This window comes from Lasiosphaeria miniovina (genome assembly GCF_030549165.1).
Source record: "Lasiosphaeria miniovina strain SMH2392-1A chromosome Unknown B0T26scaffold_4, whole genome shotgun sequence".
NCBI classification, from domain to species: domain Eukaryota; kingdom Fungi; phylum Ascomycota; class Sordariomycetes; order Sordariales; family Lasiosphaeriaceae; genus Lasiosphaeria; species Lasiosphaeria miniovina.
The window spans coordinates 3411476-3432850 of NW_026848223.1; the positions used below are offsets into that span (position 1 = coordinate 3411476).

At 52.6% G+C, this 21375-nt stretch overlaps 4 protein-coding genes and 1 non-coding gene across 5 annotated transcripts; 2 read left to right on the forward strand and 3 right to left on the reverse strand.

The window, feature by feature from the left end:
• Positions 1-806: 806 nt before the first annotated feature.
• B0T26DRAFT_t144 lies at positions 807-880 on the reverse strand. Its single transcript has one exon. It is a non-coding gene; the product is annotated as a tRNA-Val (tRNA).
• Positions 881-1265: 385 nt separating this feature from the next.
• On the reverse strand, positions 1266-3230 carry B0T26DRAFT_710785 (alkanesulfonate monooxygenase). The gene has a single exon (XM_060441996.1). The coding sequence runs from the start codon at positions 3046-3048 to the stop codon at positions 1711-1713; it is 1338 nt and encodes a 445-aa protein (XP_060296548.1). The 5' UTR covers positions 3049-3230; the 3' UTR covers positions 1266-1710.
• Positions 3231-10434: 7204 nt separating this feature from the next.
• Positions 10435-11142, forward strand: B0T26DRAFT_676022 (protein-tyrosine phosphatase-like protein; the record flags this gene model as incomplete). The annotated part of the gene is made up of 1 exon (XM_060439918.1): positions 10435-11142. One exon carries the CDS (start codon positions 10435-10437, stop codon positions 11140-11142), a length of 708 nt encoding a protein of 235 aa, XP_060296549.1.
• Positions 11143-11978: 836 nt separating this feature from the next.
• Positions 11979-12532, forward strand: B0T26DRAFT_676023 (uncharacterized protein; the record flags this gene model as incomplete). The annotated part of the gene is made up of 2 exons (XM_060439919.1): positions 11979-12230; positions 12305-12532. The coding sequence occupies 2 exons, from the start codon at positions 11979-11981 to the stop codon at positions 12530-12532; spliced, it is 480 nt and encodes a 159-aa protein (XP_060296550.1).
• Positions 12533-17169: 4637 nt separating this feature from the next.
• Positions 17170-18009, reverse strand: B0T26DRAFT_676024 (uncharacterized protein; the record flags this gene model as incomplete). Its single annotated transcript, XM_060439920.1, has 3 exons — positions 17170-17244; positions 17332-17622; positions 17980-18009. The coding sequence occupies 3 exons, from the start codon at positions 18007-18009 to the stop codon at positions 17170-17172; spliced, it is 396 nt and encodes a 131-aa protein (XP_060296551.1).
• Positions 18010-21375: the final 3366 nt, after the last annotated feature.

Sequence of the window (21375 nt, forward strand, 5' to 3'; positions counted from 1 at the left end):
ATTGTTTCAGAATTGCTAAGGAATGCCGGAAGCAGTCCCATCCATGGAGCGTATTTCTTAGGTAGTAGCTAGTAAGATCGACTTTGCAGATCACCGGGAGATCATCTCCAGGTGTGAATTGCAACGTGCCGACGAAATACACAATATGAGGGGTTTCTTGGTACTATTCCAACCCGCAAGGTGAAATTCACTCCGCAGTTGTCTGTCTCCTCATCATATAACGCTTTGCCGGGTAAATAGCGCTCTTCACTCAGCCTTTAAGATGTAAATCCAGATTACTTCCTCTATGAGCCGTCTGGCTGGGTGGATCTGGGTGGTATTGGATTCAAGATTGTGGGGTACTGCTCATATACACAGTACCTGAGGAGCGTAGCATTGGAGGTCGAACACCGTCTTCCGCCAGTCAGTGGCACGGGACACGCATCCGCCAGTCAGTGGCGCGGGACACGCATCCGCCAAGAACTTAAGCGGGCCGTACCCCAGATCCCGGGAACCCGTAGCGAGTTTGCCGCGTATCCACCCGCATTGAGAACCCCGGCAGGGGCTCGGAAGAGGAGCCTGGGAGGATTCGAGCCAGTTGCCTTTTGGGGCCATTGTTATCCATTACTTCCCTCGATGATCTCGCATATCATCAGTGTGGGGTTGACTGAGCACGCTGTTGGAAGAAAATGTACTGCTACATTTGCGTATCCGATTAGAACACCTTAATTTCTTGGTGTGGAGATATGGACAAATACTGGAGGCAAATTGGACAAGAAATATCAAGGGCAATGGAATGCGCGAAGTCGGCAAAAAGAAACGCTGCATGATCAGACCCGGGCTTGAACCGGAGACCTTCAGTGTGTTAGACTGACGTGATAACCAACTACACCATCCGACCAGATGATTTGATGATATGCCTGATCCACAGAAGGGTTTATGCAGCAGCCCAGAATGCGTGCAGGGAAGAAGGTGGACGCGGTGGAGTTGATGGAGACATGAAGTGTCTGGAGAGTGCTTGCTCGAGTCAAGGCATGGGGCGCACTGAAGAACTCACTTGATTCATATTGCACAGCACAATTGCGCAGGTTGCCGAATGGCCGGGTTCCTTGGGTGCAGCTTCGTATAATGTTCCTCTTGTATGAATTTGTGTTTTGAGGAAGCTCAAGTCGTGCGGATTCTCGACGGCACACGAATATGAATGCGAATACTTGAGGCACGCGGACGGTCCGACAGGCAATGCTGCAATTGCAGAATCATAATTTTGAATTCTCTGTAATCCTTGTTGGGTTTAGAACCAAGACTATGGAAGGTTGCTTCTTAAAGGATGTGAAGATAAGGTGAAGATAAGGAGGTGAAGATAAGGTGAAGGTAAAGAGGTGAAGATAAGGTGAAGATAACGAAAAGAACTCCTACGAAGCTTTTCCGTTCTCGTGCTCTTTTATGCTTTTGGCACTTGGATACCGCGTGTTCTATTCTATCTAATCAAGGCCCAATTAAACTCATTGAATTAAATATCCATTCCGTCTTGTCTAAAGAAGAACACGTCGGGCAAGGTTTATCAAATCGTCAGAGCTGATTAAACGTCCAAGGGCAAAAAGAACAATAGCAGCCACTGCAGACTCGAAAGCTGGCACAGTCCTTCAACATTGGACGTTAATTTAACTGTTTTTGTAATTAACTATTCCTAGCACCATTTAACATTTTCCTGCTGCGAACCACCGCGCAGCCCTACGACTTGGGGAAGAAGCGGTTCTCGGGCCGCGGCAGACCGAGGTGTTCGCGCAGCGTCGTGCCCTCATAATCCTCACGGAATAGCCCGCGGCGCTGCAGCTCGGGCACGAGCTTCAGCGTGACGTCGTCGAGGCCCTGGGGTAGGAACGGAAACACGACAGTGAAGCCATCCGCGGCCTCCTCAGCCAACCACACAGCCATCTCGTCGGCGATGGTCTGCGGGGTGCCCACAAAGGCGAGGCCCGAGTATCCGCCGTAGCGGCCGGCGAGCTGGCGCACGGTGAGCTGCTCGTCGGCGGCCAGCTTGAGCACGCTGGCCAGGCTGGTCTTGCTGGCGTTGGTGTCGGGGATCTGATCGACGGGCAGCGGCGCGTCCGGATCAAACCCCGTCGCGTCGCTGCCCAGCGCCACCGACAGCGACGCGATGGCGCTGTCGTAGTGCACCAGGCTGTCGAGCTTGAGCCGCTTCGCCCGCGCGTCCTCGGCCGAGTCACCCACCACGATGAAGGCCGCCGGCAGGATCTTGAGGTGCTCGCGGCTGCGGCCCGCGGCTGCCGCCCTGCCCTTGATGTCCGCATACAGCGCCTTGGCCGACGCGAGGTCGCGCGGCGAGCAGAAGACGGCCTCGGCGGTTTCGGCGGCCAGCTGCCGCCCCGGGTCCGACTGGCCGGCCTGGATGATGACGGGCCAGCCCTGCACGGGGCGGGCCATGTTAAGAGGGCCGCGCACGGCCAGGTCGTCACCCTTGTGGTTGAGCACGTGCAGCTTGTCGGGGTCGAAGTAGACGCCCGAGGCCGGGTCGCGCACGAAGGCGTCGTCGGCGAAGCTGTCCCACAGACCAGTCACGACGTCGTAGAACTCGCGCGCGCGCTTGTAGCGCTCGCTGTGCTCGAGGTGCTCGTCACGGCCAAAGTTCTTAGACGACTCGGGGTTGCCCGTGGTGACGATGTTCCAGCCGGCGCGGCCGCTGCTGAGGTGGTCGAGCGACGCGAAGCGCCGCGCCACGTGGTACGGCTCGTCGTAGGTGGTCGACGCCGTGGCCGCCAGCCCAATGCGCTCGGTCACCACCGACAGCGCCGACAGCAGCGTGAAGGGCTCGAACGATGTGACGGTGTGGCTGCGCTTGAGCGCCTCGACCGGCATGTTCAGCACCGCCAGGTGGTCCGCCATGAAGAAGGCGTCGAACTTGGCCGCCTCGAGCTTCTGGATGAAGGACTTGAGGTGCCCTAGGTTGAAGTTGGCGTCGGCATACGCCCCCGGGTACCGCCACGCCCCCGTGTGGAGGCTCACCGGGCGCATGAAGGCCGTGAGGTGCAGCTTCTTGGATTCAGCCATGGCTTGTTTGGTCAAGGGGTTTGTGGTTAATTTAGCAGACTTTGGTGAGAAGGGTGCTCAACAGGAGGCTGTTTCTCTATATAAATGAATCAAAATGCAGCTAGACCGCCTCAGCATTCTTGCGTGCTGTGTGAATATAGCCTCTCGCAATTACTTATCCGTGGCTGCCGTGATGACAAATGGTGATGGTGAGCGATCACGACATCGCTCGATGTGGGGCAGTCGGCCCATTCCCGAACTGGTTCGATCCGACGGATCCGTGGAACGCTGGGGAGGTGAGAGGCACAGCCCTACACTACCATTCATAGTTGCAGTCTTGTTGGCGAAGACTTCAAAGTGCAAATCATGGTGTCAATCTCGCCAGGTTTCGGTGTCACCGCGAAGATAATTCTTAATTAGCGGATCGATCATTACTTGCGCGTCAAGTGTCTGTTATTTAGGACGTAGTGAACTCGTATGACTAGAAGTAGAGGCTATCACCTAACTCCCTGATCAGAGAGCTTTCGCTGGCCCTGCCGCCGCCTCCGACTTAGTCATGATAGACGCGCTGACGAGGTTGGGTAGTCATTTTATATTTCCGACAGTACTTATCCTGCTCATTCTCCGCTTCAAGGGCTGATTCGAGGAGTTGTTTAGCCTCACCCGCTAGCCTTTTCGCATCGTATTATGTTCAAGTGAGTCCGCCAGTAAGAGATACATGTGTTTAGTCTAGTAGTAGATTCGATCAGACACCAATTAACGCTTCGAACTCTCTCGGGCGGTGTTCTGTGGTTGTCAGCCGATGCCCTGAGGCGCTCCATCGTGTTCTTTTTATAGGCTTCCAAAGTCTTGTTGAAGTTGCAGGGTGGTAGACTTCCATACAGCACGTAAACAACCGTTATAATCAGAGCGTACACGTCGTCCTCATGTCCGAGAAACGTCTTCGTTTCCGGGCGAATGAACGGCCTGTACTTGGGGTTTCTCATGTTCTCCTCGAGCAGAGGTACCAATAAGCGGGCAACACCATGCTCTGCAACCTCAATGATGAGAGGGTCCTTACTTTGGACGCGTATTATGTGCGGGCCAACCGACCCGTGAGTTTGCCCCTTGTCGTGCTGGAAGTCGAGGGCGCAAGCGGCTTGGTACAGTATGTCGTCAAGGCTAGAAATCTTCCACTCCGCAAAATCGGGCAAGTCAGCGTAATGCCTTGAAACTACAATGTGTAGTTGTGGTCCGCCCACGAGAGGGGGAATAGCTAGTCTTGATTCAAATTCGGAAAAGATGTCTCTAGCACCACATTAGAACCATAGCTTCGATTTCCGTATGAAACTGCTAACATGTACATTCGTCGCGATGAACACACCACTGGGGAGGCAGAGGTGGGGATGAGCGGCTTACATGTTCAGGGAGCTTGAGAAAACCCTGTAATATTTGAAATTGCTTCGTGTTTGCTTTTATGAATTGGTTTATGTGCCTTCCACGACAACAAAATGTCGCGCTAGTGTCGCCGGTGTTGGCCCACATGGTGAAACTGGCCCCCAGCCTATCTTTCGGCAGAGCCTTGCCGCGTTTCCAATTCAGATACTTCAGAGCAGGCATTGCGCGAGGAACTAACTGGTTGGATCAACCCCTACAAGATGTGTGAAGAAGCCGCATAACTGACTAGATAACGGTGCTGAGCGCGAGTCCTGCAGTAGGTAGATTGAAGTATCAACAAAGGGATGGGAAGACTTAGATCTTGAAAGACGCCAAACGAAGGGATTAAATACCCAGTTGCGAGGGCGATGACACAACCATCCCAAATTCTGTCGAAACTGGGTTTGTTGTTCATCAGGCCGCCCAAATGTCGAGGCGTCGTATTCGGCTGTTGGCGTTAGTTGGCTGTTGGCTGACCTCGCCAAGTGACTTGACGTTGTTTCTTATTAGACTGTGCTCAGGCCTGGCCGGCCTGTCTCGGTCGATTCAGTTTACGCTCACGCGTATTTAGGGGCAGGATCTCGGAAGGTTATCGATTCTTGGAAGCCAAGCGCCGAGGCCAGGCTTGCCGCTTGGTACTTCTGTCATGCTTGCTGTGAAGCGCAGAATCCTTTCTTTGGAGAATGGAGAGGATGAGAAGAGTTGGGTGCGTATTATCCCTTGCTCAGCACCGCCGCAATCACTGTTGGAACAACGCGCATTCCAGCCACATAGAGGTGGCTGTAGCAACGCATTCATCAGCCAGACAGGCGGCGGTGGAGGCGTAGGGGTCCCAGATTCCATATAAGTGGCCTACGGCCACCTCTCTCTTCTACACAGATATAGACAACAATGACCATCACTTGAACCACCAGCTTTCGGCGTGCAGCACGCCCTGTTGTTTCCAGTACCGGTACCTGGTGATTCCAACAATCACCTTGTTCAAGTAACGTCACCGTGAAGCAAGTCAGCGCAGATGAAGAAAACCCGCCGCACTTGTTGGTTTCGGAGCCGCGTATAAACGCTTAGCACCAGACGGCACAGTGAAGCAGCAGCGCCGTTGCTGGTTTCCAATTTAGCCGCCCGCATTTAACATGTGTAAGTGGGCGGCGGAACCCTTCTCTTTCAACTTGCAAACGTTTGATAGCTAGGTTCTGCTTCAATGGTCCCTTTGCCCCTCCCACCTACCCACAAGAGCGTCTGTATGTACTTTCATTGGAGAAAGTCTGCCCGTGTATGCATCCTCGCAGAAGCGCGGCCATGGTCCACGGCTTATGCATTGCACCGGACAGGGTCAAGGTCTCCCATCTGTCGGGGGAGATGCTCTGGATGAGTTCATGTTTGTTTTCGTAGATCTAGTGGATCAGCGTTCGCGCCAGGCCCTCGTTGGATATCTGAATTTCGGTTCCAGAATTGCAAAGTAGAAGCTGACGCGAGTCAAGGAATGTGACCAGTGCTGGAGGTTCTCTCCCGTTCCGCTGTTCATCTCCCAAGCTATAAGCCATTTCAATAAACTTCAAGCTTACGCAGGAGCCTGAACGTCTGTCTGTCGAACACCTCTTGTGGCGAGCTGGATATGGGCCAGGGGTCTGTTCGTGTTGCCTCCTGTTGCGCCTGGATCGCACATTGACCTCTTCTCAATACCCACCGCCAGCTTTTCTTGTATTCTCATTTTTTCAGACATTCGAAGTTTCTGCAGGTGCCACTGGCCAGTTTCCATGTCGTCGAGGGGGGGGCTTCTTGGTAACAGTTTGTCGTACAAGTCTCGTAGCTTTTCTGTAATGATGTGAGGTTAGCGAAGAAACCTTCGTTGCGGCGATATGTACGGGATGAAGAGCTTACCGAAAGAGTCCAGCATTCTCAGAATCAGGTGCTGCCAAAATCTGTCCAGTCTCCGTTCCAGCGTCTGTCCAGTCTCCGTTCCAGCGCGTCAATATGATCGGCCCGCTATATAGTTTTCTCAGTGCCTCTAATAGCTCCGTGGCGACCGCTCGTCATTCGATACCAAGGCTTGCGAGAGCATCGTGGGTCTACCTGCCTTGCGTTTGGGCTTAATGGTTTGCCTAGATTATTGTATGCCCCCTCAAGGTTTTTGGTGGCAGTTTCCAAGGATTCGATGTCGATGGTCTTGCCTCTGCCAAACAGAAGAAAGAAGAAAGAAGAAAGAAGAAAGAAGAAAGAAGAAAGAAGAAAGAAGAAAGAAGAAAGAAGAAAGAAGAAAGAAGAAAGAAGAATGAAGAATGAAGAATGAAGGAAAGAAGGAAGGAAGGGAGCCGTGTGCTTTGGAGCCAGGGTTGGTGTCTGGACGTGTGCACTGCACAGCCCGTCTCAGTAGTAGCTAGGTGTGTATAGTGCAAAATCACTCCCGCAGCCACGGCAACTTTCTCAGGCTTGCAAACTCCCCAGGTCTCGTTGGGTGCCTGGTAATGGTCACTGATGACGTGAGCAGCAAAGCATTCTGATTGGGTCGCATGGCATGCCTGGCTCAAGAAATTCTCAGAATCAGCCCACTTGATCTACCAGCTTGAATAGCCCGAGTACCTATCTACACAAAGGTTCCTTCCCTGCTTCTCCAGATCCACAATAGTGCTCGTATTTGTGCAATGTAGTTGCGTTCTTTCTGTCCAGTTAGATGATTTAGGTACCTGTGTGATTGATTTTGGTGCCGGAATCAAAATAATTAGGCGTGAAAACTGGGATTTCATCCTGCTTGTCACAATAAACGGAAGTCCCTTCACAACCGAATCAAATCACGGTAGCACAATATCAAGTTTCCTGCCTCGAAGTCTCCACTTTCTCCTTCCTAGTTGCTCTAGCTGCTGCTTACGAACCTAGGCCCCATCTTGGACTAATCCCCGGGTATAAATACTCCACCTGCCTGGCTGCGGGGCTCTCTTTCTTTTCTCCTTTCCTTTCTTCGGCAACGGTCCCGCATTTGATTTCGATCCCCAGCTGGGCAAGAACGTTTTGCCTCCTCCTGCTCTCGTCCAATCGCCACAATGCAAAATGCTCGATCGTACCAGTAGCGAGGAGGATTTCCCTCGTAGTGACCGGGGCCTCCCTCGCACTCATAGGCCCCCCGTCGCCCTAGGCCTCGCCGCCGCAGCCGCAGCACCCCCGGCCAGCAGCCGCCACCGCAACGACTACTACAGTGAAATGACTCGGGAGGAACGTGAAGGCGTGAGTATTTCCTTTTTCCTGGCTAACTTGAATGTACCGCACACACGCATGTTGCTGATACATCTTTGCTCATAGAGGCGGCCCTTCCCCCATCCGCCTTCCACCCGCCAATCTGCTGTCATCAGCCTGCCTCACTCCTCTTAGCCCCGGCCCCGCAACTATCACCAAGCTCTTGCCAGGGGACGCGCGCGTTCGCCGCGGGCCGCGCCGACTCCTAGTCTTCTGCCGCCGCCTGCCTTGCCCGCACCCGCGCCCGCGCCCGCGCCCGCACCGCGTGCCGCAACTTGCATGGGGTGTTTACAGGCGTCTCGCCCGTGCCATTTCCCGCTCGGTGGCAACATATTCAACGACCCCTGTGGTTTTTGCGATGCCCACGGAATCGGCTGCGTCCGATCGCCTCCCTTGATCACTGCAACCTACGGAGCTTAGAGGGCTGCCGAGGACGCAAATGACCGCAGGTTTAGTTTGGAGTCGCAAAGGGCAGCACTGAATACGCGGGTCCTCTTCAATGCAGCACACGCCGTTATGGAGGCTCTAGAGGTGCTTGTTAGCGCTGGCCTGGTTGAGCAGTATGTGTTGGCCCCTTGATATTTAGTTGCCCCCTTGAGTTATCTGGCCGCTAATTGTATCATTCTAGAAATGACGCCTACCGCATCCTAGCCGCCCGCTCTCTTTATCAGGCTCCGCCCACTGCCCTTTCGCCTGCTCCCAATCAGGGTGAGCTCGCCTCCGACACACAGGCGGCCCTTGAAGCTCGCGTGGCTGCCCTTGAGGCCCAGATGGAGCGCGTCAGACCACAGATGCGGCAGAGGGATTACTAGAACGTGAGTAACGTGTGGGGATGTCTCGCCATAAATAGCCTGCTAGGTAGATGGGTAAGCACTAGGGATGGGCAGTTACTTCTCTAAAGGGGGTGTGCAGTCTGCCATTCTGGGCTCAATGTACTCACTACCCACCTTACCCAGCTTTGCTGGCCATCTATGATGCGCATTCTCGTAGATTTGTTACGTTCGTATTGTGATAGATCTGACTGTGGAAGTCCCTTCTGCAGAGGTACAACAGTGGTAGTAAATATGCTGGATTTGCAAGGTGTGGTGGGAGACAATTGATTCCGGCTGTTTGCGAACGTGAATTCGATTCGTGATCGCTGGCGCGGGAGTGACGGTGATAGGTTGGGTTGGCCTTGGTTGTGGGAGAAATAACCTTTGCACTCACTCTGGCTGTACGAGCCAGAATTCTGAGCTTAAATGAACTAGCAGTCCTGCTAAAGGCTACCGTGGGGCCTATCGTTACAGGTATTAAGCGACCGACGCTACCGCTGCTGTGCCCGCCCGACATGGTTACATAAACTTAACAATCGGGGAACGCACTACTAGCCAGAATCTCCATTTTGGCGAATGGCAATTCTAGTCGAGGCGTCAAAATGAGGCCACGCGGCTTTGTAGGTAAGGCTGAGGTCGCCCATAGCCCACCCCATATCAGAGCAGCTCAGGGCCACACACAGATATGGAAACTGCTGAGGGCAACTTTTGCGTAAAACATTGAGCTGTTATTTTAACTCAAATTTTTCTTCGATGCTCTGCCTAGCAGAATATCTTTTTTCGAACCAAACCCAACCACTAGACTAGCTAGTTGGAGAATATAACTGGTTTGCTTATTTATTTCTTTCTTTCCATGTTCCGGATATTTGCTTTATTTAGCCTCCCATGCTTTCTTGTCGACAGGGATGGATACCTATCCACCGTACACTCACGAGACGACTTCGTTTCGAACCTTCTTGAACACATAGTTTTCAAGTCGCTTTGCCGCCCTGTGTCCTTTTTGCCATCGGTTGAACGATCGATAGCCACATGGATCATGCTACGAAAGTGTACTACATTGCCAACCCCCGTTTTGCCTAGGCGTATACGCATCATCCTCTTCAGTTTGTAGTCAAGGACAAAGCCATGCTGTTGGGGTGACAATGTGTGATGTGCATTGGCAAGCTGACCCTAGCAGGGGGAAATCCCGGTACTAAATGTGTGGGGGAGAACCGGTGCGCGGGCATATGGCCCATGCGCCTGCCAGCTAGGGCTAAGCCCCGCAACAGCTGCACAAGGGGTACGACTTTCCGCACAAACCGCCAAGGAAGCACGCCGGGCAGAGAATCAGCCTCTTCGAGATTGCTCTCACAGGAGTTTTTTCTCAAATTTCCTCCTAGATCCATGATAATGTTATTATTGAATAACCCTATTTTGGAAGTAACCTTTTAGACTCTGAGTATCCCTCGAGAAGCTTAATATTTTATTCTTGTTCGTTAACCCTATCTAGGGGAGCCCCCCGCATGTTTCGGTATTGATACTTTATGGATCTATGCTTTTCGTTGTGCAGTTGGAAGGTGATATCGTTTAACAATGGGTTTGCCGTCCCATTGCTACTCCCGTGACTTATGTTACAAGATTCGAGGAAGAATTTATTCCAGCCTTCTGTCCGAACATCTGGTACCGAACAGCGTCTTTTGCCCCGTGACTCTGTGCTTGGAGCAACTCTGAAAGGCAAAACCAGGACCTAGTAGCAGGTATAAAACTTGCCTCCTCACCTGGTTCAGCCTGGTCTGATATTCTTCCATCTGCAGCCGGAAATTAATCGCATTGGACAGGGCCACCAGAAACACTTTCCAGGACAGATCCGCCCAGATATTCCTCCACCGCCTCAATCCCTCTTCCAAACAACGAAAGAAAAAACACGGATCCCTCCACGACCATCGAGCTATCTCGCCTCAGATCCGCCAAAATGTTGCCTTTACCCTCCGACCTGAAGCAACAGTTCAGCCACTTCAACCTCGAAAGGCCGAGTGTATGGGAGCCGTCGGCCTCGCAGATCACCGAGGACATCTTGCTCGGGAACCTCTCCGCGGCCCTCGACTTCGAGGGCACCCACAAGAGGCACAACATCACGGCCGTCGTGACGCTGATCGACCCCATCACGGCGGCAAAGATGGCCGAGCTGGACGAATTCAAGAAGCTGGGCGACAAGCACCACGTGGTCGTGTGCATAGATAAGGACGAGCAACGCCTGCTGCCCCATCTGCCAGGCATCTGCGCCTTCATCGAGAGCCAGCTAGGCACGACACCGACGAACTGCACCCCCCCAACTCAAGCATCGTACGCCCACGCCACGAAAGCATCATCTCTCGTGCCCGCAGCAGCAACCAATCTGTCCGCGGCCGCACCAACAGCGCAAGCCCCGGCGCGCCCGACCCCCCGAATCCTCGTCCACTGCGTCGCCGGCCGGTCGCGCTCGCCGACCGCCGTCGCCGCGTACCTGATGAAGAGCCGCGCGATCAACGTAGCGCAGGCGCTGCAAATGATCCAATCCGCGCGCCCCTGTGCCAACCCGCGGGACACATTTTGGGCGGAACTGCGGCTGTGGAGCGAGTTTTGCTGTGATGCGAGCTGCACCCCCCCTGCCGCCGTTGCCGAGGCCGAGGGCACGTTCTGACGGGGTGTTGGGGAAGTTGAGCAAGAGTTTTCGGGCGTGGCGTGGAAGGGCCCGGCCAAGTAGTTAAATGGGTAAAGTAGATGAGAACGCCACTGCGGGTTCTCGCGTGCGTGCGGCCGGGTCCTGGGGTAATTCCATGTTATGGATGTGGGAGGCGAGGAGGCTGCTCGATGGCTGGTGGTGTGACGGGGGTGGCGTGGAGAGTCTGACGCAGCCACGCGACGACTTGATTGCCAGTATGGGATGGCGATTTGTGAAGTTTTCGAGCAGCCGGTGTATGCTGGTCTCTGTGAATGAATTGACTCCCTTGACACACCGAATTTCAGGGCTCGATGTGAAACTAGCAGCCAATGGGCCAATTGCCACAATGGGTTTCGAGTCCACCCTGTGACTGTCTTAGGGTAATCATCTCTAGGCTGCGTGTCAGTTTGAACCACACATGCTCCCACAGCACGCCTGAAGGTTCTGCGACAGCTCTTGGGAGGGTCAGCCTTAACTTCTATAAATACCAAAATGCTGCTCCTGTCCTTTCTTCACCAATGTGCACACGTGCTTCGCACCAACCACAAGAACACCAACCATAAGAACACCAGCCGAAGCGCCCATACCTTACAAGAACATTGATAGCGAGTGTTGAAGATGGAGTATCCCCAGATAATGGAACTAAACCATCGCAGCCTCTGAAGACAGAGCTTGACATCAAGCTATCTCCAGAAGTTGAGGGCAATTCCCATGTATCCGCGAAGATAAACGCGGAGCCGTCGATATCGCTCGAGGCAGACACCGAATTACTCTCGCTGTCAGGCGTGAAAATCGCCACTCCGTCGTCGTCGGACATGGAAGCCGAGCCACCGCCGCAGTCAGAAGCGGAAACAGCCACCCCCCAGCCGGAGCCAGCCGCAACAACGAACGCCGAGCCCACACCATCGGAAGAAGCGGATGAATCAACATGGTGGTCTGCGCGCAAACCCACCCCCGAGTCGGCCGAGTACCCGTACGTGGACAAGTACCGCTTCGGCATCGGCATCGTTACGCCGGCCAACATCACCGAGACCCGCCCGGGCCTGTACATTGGCGACTTGGCGACCGTCATGTCGACGGCGACGCTGCAAAGCACGGCATCACATCGATCGTGTCGTTGCGCGACGGCGAGGACGACAAGCACTGGTTCGACCAGCGGGCCGCGCTGCGCGCGCTCGTCCCGGCGGCGAACCACCTGTACATCGTCTTCGAGGACGAGCAGTGCACTGCTCCGAAGAAGCAGTATCGCGAGTATCTCGAGTGGCTGGACAAGAAGGAGAAGGAGTGGGAGAGAAAGCAGGACGAGGAGGAGGAGCGGAAGAAGCAGAAGGAAAAGGAGCGAGAGAAGCAGGCGGAGCAGGCGCAATAGGCCGAGAACTACGGCCAGTTCCTTGGATTTTTTCTTTTGGATGTTGGAAAGGGGGTAGTACATCCTGCATCAGATGAACGGGATTGCTCTTCTGGGTAGATAGGTAGAGAGGAAGTACTCAGCGGCAGGCAATGTTTTTCTTTTATTCCAGAAATTCCAGACATCTCTGGAACACCATCTAAGTCGCCCCAACCGCACTTGGTCCTAAAATAGATTTCTAGCCATGTTGACTCTTGCCGCTCTCAGCCTCTCAGTGATTTCCTCCTATTATTAGCTAGCGTTCTCACGAGCATACTGGCCAACGTGACTGACCTGTCTCTTCACTCCTCAGGAACCAAACAATGAGGTGCTGTGCCGGGTCGTGTGCGTTGTTGGTGGAAGTAAGCACAACAATCCGCCGCCCCGCCCTAAGCTCGGACAATCCGTACTGCAGAATCAGTCAGTGGTGGCGGCTGCCTGTGCCGGCTCCAAACTGGAACTGTGCCTATGGAGCTGCCGAAATCCTAACATCTAAGGCCGAGCGGACGGGCCCAAGATGCTGGGCTGGAATAAATCAATCGTGCACCTGGGACTTTCCGTGCCACCAAAGCTTACATTAAATTACCCGACTGCCTTTGCCTTAATCTCCCCGGCGCTAGCAGGGGCTGCCACGCCTTGCAAGGATAAAAAGGCTGTGGTGCAACGTTATACAAGTGCGTGGGGTAGATACCCAACCCGCTGTGCCCGAGCCGCACCTGCAAACAAACCATGCAATCTTCGGAACGTCCGACACGATAAATACCTAAATAAACAAGGCATTCATCAATTCTCACAACGCCTGCCCGTTGGCAACGCCACTTCCATTGCCAACCTGAAACATAACATACCCTCCACACTACCACTTCCTCTGGGCCCAACCGCGAAAGTATCGACTGAAGAGACGTTGCCGACGGCATTTGACTAGGATAGGAGATGGGAGCTGGAGGAGTGAGCTTTTGTCTTTCTTGGCAGCAGCGCAGACTGGAAGCCACCCCGCCCTTCGTCCCATTTTGCGGGTCCATCCACCCATCTAAATTCAGTTGACGTGTATGGCGTGCCAATTGCCAACATGCCGAGATCCTCATGCATCGCCCGGGTGCTTGGAAGCGGCAAGGCTACGGCCGACCGACTACTCGAGCCCTGAAACATGTCGCCCCCGAAAAAGATGAGTCTTTTTTCCTTCTTCTTTTTCTACTTTTGTGCTGGAACTTGAAATTCGGGAAAGGTAATTGTGAAATTAATTACTGCCATACATACCGTAACTGTGCCGTTGTTACTAGTCTCGTGTAATTAGCCCTGTGATTCTGAGTGCACACCGCACCTTGGCCCGTGAGCTCGGGGTGCGGCGGGCTTTTCCCCTGCCCAGGGGGCCCGACGCAGGTTCCAAAAGGGCCCGGCACACTGTTCGCGAGTGCCGCCATTCTTGCTGTCGGCGAGATGAGCTAGAGTCAAGTCGGGATGTAGGGTTGGTGTCTGAAAAAAAGAAAGATGAGAAGGCGCGGCTTGTGCTTCCAGCGTGCGTCAGGAAAGCCCGTTCTCGGGCCAGACCCCGAAATCCGACATGGTGGCCAAAGTCCGACGCGATCGTCCGCCCAAGGTACGGAGGCTGTGCGCGTGGTTGTCGTGTCACGCCGCCGCCGATGCTTCGTCTTGGGTCGGGGCTTGATTACAGTCCCTTCTTCTGGATATTAATTATTATTCGGATTCCCGGCCGTCTCGCTGCAGTGCCTGGTTTTCTGTCGGCTGATTGGACTGGTACTTTGTACTTTCGTTTAGTCGGCGGGTAGTTGCTGGCGCGATATTATTTGTTGCAAAGCAACTGGCGTCTCCCTTTGGTATACATTTGAAGAACAAACGAGGTGGGGAATTATTCCTTTTCGGTGCATGCAAGTAACCTCCGGCCTAAGCAGAATTGCATTCATTAATTCCGAGTACGGTATGGCATGTGAAGCACGCCAACCAAATGTTGACAATGCAGGTAGAGAGATACTACACTAGAGGCTGAAACGGTTGTCGGGCTGCATCAATTATTGAAAAACCAGGGCACTGCCTTTGGTTTCTATCACTGTATAACTAGTTAACGCAACTAAATGCATGCACTTTCAAAAGCAAAACATTATCAAACAAGCACCAGTTGTGCAGTGCGCACGCGTGTGTTATAGGGAATATAAAGAACTCCGCTCATTTGTATACTAATTAGCCTAGAACTCTCCCTTTTTCTTTCTCCAGAGCCATCTTCTTTATCCAAGGACGGTAGCCTATCCCTCTAATCTTTGGGAGGGCGGGCGTACTTCTTACCTTTGTTTTTCTAGCCCATATAGGTTGTTCGTTGTTTTTCACCATGATCGGTTATTCCCGTTGAACCAGGTTACCCCAGGTAAACCCCCCAAAATCATGTGCCATACTAGCGATATTTTGTCCCGCTACGGCTCGAGTTGGCGTTGTTTGGGGGTTGTGTGGAAATCCGAGCTTCCATCTCTTCGACTGGGGGCTCAATCGGGGATGTGCTTCGCAAAGTGTCTATACTGGCCCAGGACCTGACGACCTACCTTTGGCCCTGACCTACGCACCCGACGACGACGATGAAGACAACGACCTTCGTGATGTTTTCCTTGATTTCAAGGACGCTCAGACTACAGGGAGCCTAGCCGACAAGCCACGCGTTTGCCATCGTTTCCCCACAATCAACATCGAGGCCGTCGTTTTCCTTCCTCCTTTTTCCAGAAAGTCTATTCCACATATGCCGCATTCGAATTCAAGAGCAGGACTTCTACAATTAAGAAATGAACAGATCATCACGTCGCTTAGGTGGTGAATAAACCTATGGCCTGCTTCCTAGCTTCTTCGTTAGTTTCTTTCAGAAGAAGACACTTAGCGATGCAGTGGCCCTGTGGCATTGTCCCTGTCAGCAACGCTCAACTCGGAGTACGCCTACGTCCTAAGGCCCCCCACATGTTCCTCGGGCTCACTAGGTCCCCTAGATGCCCTCTAGATCCCCTAGGCTGCTCAGATTTTGTTGCTTTGTTGGTTAGGAGAGTCCACAAGAGTGACTGCATGCCTCACTTTGTTGTTGAGTGATCTACGACCCTGTGAGACCCATCGATATAGGTTATTTGGTTCCCGAGACATTGTGTTGTTAGGGGAAGCCGCGTACGTGGTCAGTGCCGAAATGCCTGGCCTCATGTTGAGCGGGTCTGTGTAGCCTCGTGAGGTTCGAATTCGTATCTGTTAAGCTCCCTTGATGTGGCTGGCACGCCAGACCCGTTTAATTTGTTCTGATCACGATATCTGTACTTTTCTGGATCTCTTGTGGCTCTTGTTATTCGGATGACCATTTGAGAGCATATTCGCCCTTATCATTCGACGAGCCAGGCTTTGTTTTCCTTCCTGGACTACTCGACCCTCTGGTCACAGGAAGGCAAGTGTAGGGGATGATTCTTTACTTCGAGAGCTTTATTTTCCGGGATGTCTTCCTCTAGGTCACGAGTCTTCCTTTCCTTTGATCAAAGAGAGCTTCCTCTAGGGGACGCCCTGGCTCACGAGGACCCCTCTTTTTTCCTTTCGGCTACAGTTATGTTGTTTTTCTTCGACTGCAGGCCCCACCTATATGGCTTCCGAATACCAGCACCACAGTATATATGGTTTTGGGCCGCTTTGACGGCCGCCCTGCGCCCTGCGCCTTGCTCCCTGCCAGCCACCCCGACAGCCATCTACGCGTGTTGCCCAGGCCATCCAATTATTTCTACCGGACCGACGGCACCTGCCACGAAGGACGTCAGCTCACGAGACAGCGTTGCTCTGATCAGCCCAACCTGACAGGGGGACTTATTTCTACCTATCAATACTGCCTTGGTTCCACTCTGTCAGCCACCGACCGGACTGACCTACCTGCCTTGGCGGTGTTGACGGTTCTGACCGATCCGCCGGGCTGACTGCCCGGCTCCCGGCCTTCCTGCCCCGACGACTTCCGCTGCCCGGCTCCCGACCTACGGACCAGACGGTTAAGCTGTGCGCTTCGGCTACTGCCTGAGACAAGCTCACCTTGCCTGTTGCTCTCCCAGGTCCCGGGGAAAAATGGCCCTACCCTACCCTCCCGGTCTTGCTTTTTGTTCTTTTGGTGGGTTGTGTTGAAAGCGGAGCTTCCATCTTTTAAGCGTAATTAGGGTTAATGCGGCATTGTCAAGAAAAGAAACAGGGCACTGCCGTTTGTTTCTGTCACTTTCTATCTAGCCAAGGTACAACGACAAAGTAATTTGATCTTCTCTTTGGAGACAAATATCTGTTATCCCACCAACACGAACCGAAACTGGCCTCCAAGTCCCATTCATACATCCAAAAGGACAAGCGAGAACCCCTGTTATATGCCGCCGCTTTGATGTTCCTGCCCATTTCCCAACGGCACGGCCTGCCATGCCTTGAAGGTTGTGAGGCGTCCTAGACTAGCCTCTAAGCCTCGCCTCGTCGGGTAATGGAAGGGAGGGGGGTGGAGCTGCCTATCCCTTTCGCTAACGGGGACGGGAAGGGGCGATATGAACTGGCGCCCAAAAGCTTGTGCATGGGGCTATTTCAAGTCCACTACTTGTATATTGTTGGGTGGAGTGACCTGGCTCGGCGTCTGCTTATTTATTTGCGTCTTCTTCCAGCGCCTGCGCCTTTGCCTTGGCTACGATGGCGTCCGAAGAATTCTTGAAAATCTTGTTAAAGGTAACTTCGCCCGGCAGTGCTTTTTTCACGCTTGCCTCAAACTCTCTTCACTCAATTGCGGGACAGCCATCATTCACCCATTTAAGGGCTTGCCTTCTGTCCTTGAGGACGCAGTAGGATGCGTCCTTGTTTACTTTCTGGATCAAGAAGGACTCGGAGACCCTCTCCGAGGGCAGCTTCAGCATGATGAGTCTGTCAGACTCGTCCCACCCACAGTAGTACATAACACCGTCCTCGTCATTGTCCTCACGGATCTGGCTGTGGACCCAAAAGAGCTGACCAGGTTCTAGCGGGGTTTGTCCACTTGCATTTTCGTGAACCGATGCGGTAGCCGTTGTTGCAGCTGTGGTAGGCTTTGCCACAGTAGACTGTTTCGTCACAGCATCACTAGGGGCTGCTGAAAATTTGGAGGAGGGCGGCGAGTTTGACGAGTCCCTGAAGAACCCCGGTTGTTTGATGTGTATCATGTCCCTCACGACTGCCGGCCAAAGGGGGCGGGTTTCCAGCACTCCCCGAACTGCGACTGATCTTAACCTTGAATCAAAATGGTTCAAGATCCTCAGCAGTGTCGCCGTGAAAGTCTTCCTCCTTAATTTCCTTGGGGACTTTGTTTAGAGGGAGCCATCGATGGTAAATAGACCGGAGTGTAATGTTTTCATGCTGGACAAGCACCGTGAGAGCGAATTCGTCAAAGCTGAAATGTACCTTGTCGTCACCATACTCACCCCATTTTTCGAGCTGGTTGACCAGTACATTATGAAGAGACGGCATTGGGTGTGATGAAGAGGTTGTGCTACTTCCAGACTCTGAAAAGACAAATGAGTTGTAAGACAAGAGTGCCCATCCGATTCAAAACAAGCCAGACAGGAAAGGGAGACAAAGGTCACAGTAGAGGGAAGAATGGGGTTCTTACCGGAAGGTAGGGTGGTGGGTATGTTGAAGATGGAAAGAGATAATGTGCGATAGCAAGAAGGACACGAAGGGGGTGGTGGAAGAAAGGGTGTGTGGAAGAAAGGGTGTGTGGAAGAAAGGGTGTGTGGAAGAAAGGGGTGAGCGACAAGTGGAAAATGGGGGGTTGCGGTAGTTGCTAGTCTGGGTAACGACGCAGGCAATGAAAATTGCGGAAGTTGATGTCGAATTGAACATGGAAATTAAGTAGCATGGGAGAACAAATATATGCCGAGGGAGGTTGGGTACCTTGAGTGTTGGAAGGGTTGTCGGTACTTAGGTAAGGTACCTGAACGTTTTCTGTTCCGTCGGACTTGTGGCCGCATTTCCTGCAGCCACCCTTTGTTCGACAATCCGTCTACCCGCGTAACCGAACCCCAACACGAAAACGAGGATCACAAAACATGAAACCAACCATGCTTAGTTCCATTTTAGCATCCCATGTCAGAATCCCATGTCATCCCCGCGCCTGCCTGGCAAAGGTTGCTTGCGTCGTGATTGCCCTTGAGGGGCCACATGCCGCACTTGTTGGCCATGCATCCACCATCCATCCCTCTATACCTAATTATACCTAGGTAGTCAGCCACAATATTTCTTTAGTGGGGCTAAAACGACCACGCGCGGAAGCTAGCGGGCAGCAAGTTCAAGTTCATTCATATGGATCTGGTTGAGGTATTAATTGGAGCAGCTCGTCCGCCGACCTTGACCGATATTTTCCGAGTCACATTCCCAAACATCATTAACTACAGGTAGACTGTTTTCTCTGACAGTTAATTGGTATTTGAAACCGCCCTTTCCCTCGCTCTCCACCTATTGATACTGCTCTCTTTGCAAATCTACCCCACACTCCTCATTATCTCAGTCTAACGTAGTACGACCGCTTGCTAGTCACCAGCCCCCAAACCTCACCCCTAATTACTTCGGCTAGATTTCTCGTGGATGAGATAGAGTGTAGGGCGGGCTACTGATAAAGGAGTGAGATCTTGGCCCGCTCGGTACGCGTGTGAAGGCAGGCATATACGAGAGACAAAGCTACAGGTAAAGAATAGTTGTATTCGTAAATAACTAAGCTAAGGAAAGGAAAAGGAAAAGAGGAAGCCTGCGGTTCCTACAGGCTGTGGTTTTGTGGTGGGAAGAGGGGCAATTGAGCTAGTCCCAATTGGGAAGCGTGGGGCTGCAGGGCAGGGCCTGTAGCCAGGCTTGCCAGTGCAGTTGGCTGCACCCAACCTCCTTTTACGCTCCTCCCACCATGAACAGATCGTGCTGTCCCTTCCTTGCTAAAAGCTTGGTAGTGGACTGGAGCATCCCTTCCTTGCCAGAATGGATTGCCGGGCATGATGGGTGTCGATTATCTGGTAGACAAAAGCCGGGGGGCCTGCCATGCCAAGGCGCTAAGAAATGGCGATCCACATACTGAAATAGGTGTAGCCGGCCAATGCACTCTATTCCTAACTGGGCAGTAGTCAACGGCCGTCGAAGTACAGGATCGGTGCATAAGTCGCACGTGTGCCAGCACGTGTGTTGAACTTGAAAAAATCGCCGTTGAAGGCCAAAATGCCGTAAATCGTCAGTTTCCCTAGTCAAAGGTAAAATGGTCCCTGTCAGTAAAGCAGCCTGTCAAAGTGTAAAAAGCGTAAGTATGCTGCAAGTAAACAAAGACTTGGTGATATTTTTCATAGTGTTAAGGTAAAGTAGGTGGGTGTCAAAAGTAAACAAAGACTTCATGATGATTTTCTTGGTGTTGAGTGCAATGCAGGCAAAAAGTGGTATATTTGGCTATGGTCTCCCGGGCGGTTACCCCTGAAAAGTGGTATAATTTAACGCACCAACGTACTTGTAGACTGACAAAGGTGGAAAATCCACCATTCGATGAACCTATGAGCTTCTTCAGGGGGTAAACGGCCGTAAGCAACCCGCTCAAGCTCATAAAATGAAGTCAATATCGTCTCGGTAGCCTCCCGTGCAAGCACCCGGCTCTGTGACGATACAATTGGGTCGTCAATATCACGAGCTTCCTCACGGTAGGCTTCATTGACTCATAAAGCTCATAGCCACTTTCCTCCCACAGTTCAGACCACTGCTCAAGGCGCCTCTCGGTGAGGGTCAGGGAGCCGTTGACGAAGTAATGATAAAATAGATCTCTGCAGGGCAGTCTCCAACGCCGGTAAAAGTGGCAGTCACACTACGAGGGTCCTCTTTTTATCGCCAGTCTGGCACACGTATTCCTTCCGAACCAGCGAGTAGATATTGTTCATGAAAGGCCAGTATTTTTCGTGCTCTTCAGCAGTAAATGTGAGGGTTTCCTGGCCTAGGAAAAAACGCGTGAATGTTATCTAGACTGGCCGGTATTTCGATGGCTCTCGGAGCATGTGGCGCGGGCTTGGGGGTCGTAATTGGCTCAGAGAACGGTATCGAAAGACCTAGAAGAAAGGAAAACGTTATTTATACGTAAAACGCGTGTAGGACTGTTTCGCTAATCCTCACCTGGCTGATCGGGGGTGGGTGCGGCCACGGTATGCTCAAATTCGGCTCGGTCGTACGGTAGAAGATCGGCTCGATCGTATTGAATCTCTCCAGCGAGCGCGCCTTCAAAAAGAGCGTCAAATGAAGAATCTGCAAATTCGTCTGGCGTTAAGAACTCTATTTTGACGTTGTAAATAACAAGAAATACGCGCGCGTAGGAACGCTGCGTAGGAAGGTCGGTAGGTTATGTGTAGCAAAGGTGAAAAATGAAGCAATTCGTAGGCATCGTGAGCATGTGGTGGTTTCTTTTTGGGTTGGCGCACGGGGCGCCTGGTGCAACGCGCACCCTGAAGCGAGGATGCGGCGTGTTTAATTAGCCCAAAGATTTAGGCGAGGTGGCCCACTTTGCCGTATTTGACCAACCAAAACAACCGCATTTGGCCGACTCCAATAAACGCGAATTTGGCTGCGCACGCATTTGGCTATATATCAACAACTCATAATACGGCTATTGTTGGAATCACCAGGTACCGGTACTGGAAGCAACAGGGCGTAACTGCACGTCGAAAACTGGTGGTTTAAGTGATGGATTCGTTTATGTCTGTGTATCTAGAAGACAGAGTGTGGAAGTGGCCGTAGGCCACTTATATAGAATCTGTGGCCCTGTGCCACCATAGCCACCTTAGGGCCTGATCGGCTCGCCGTTGCGG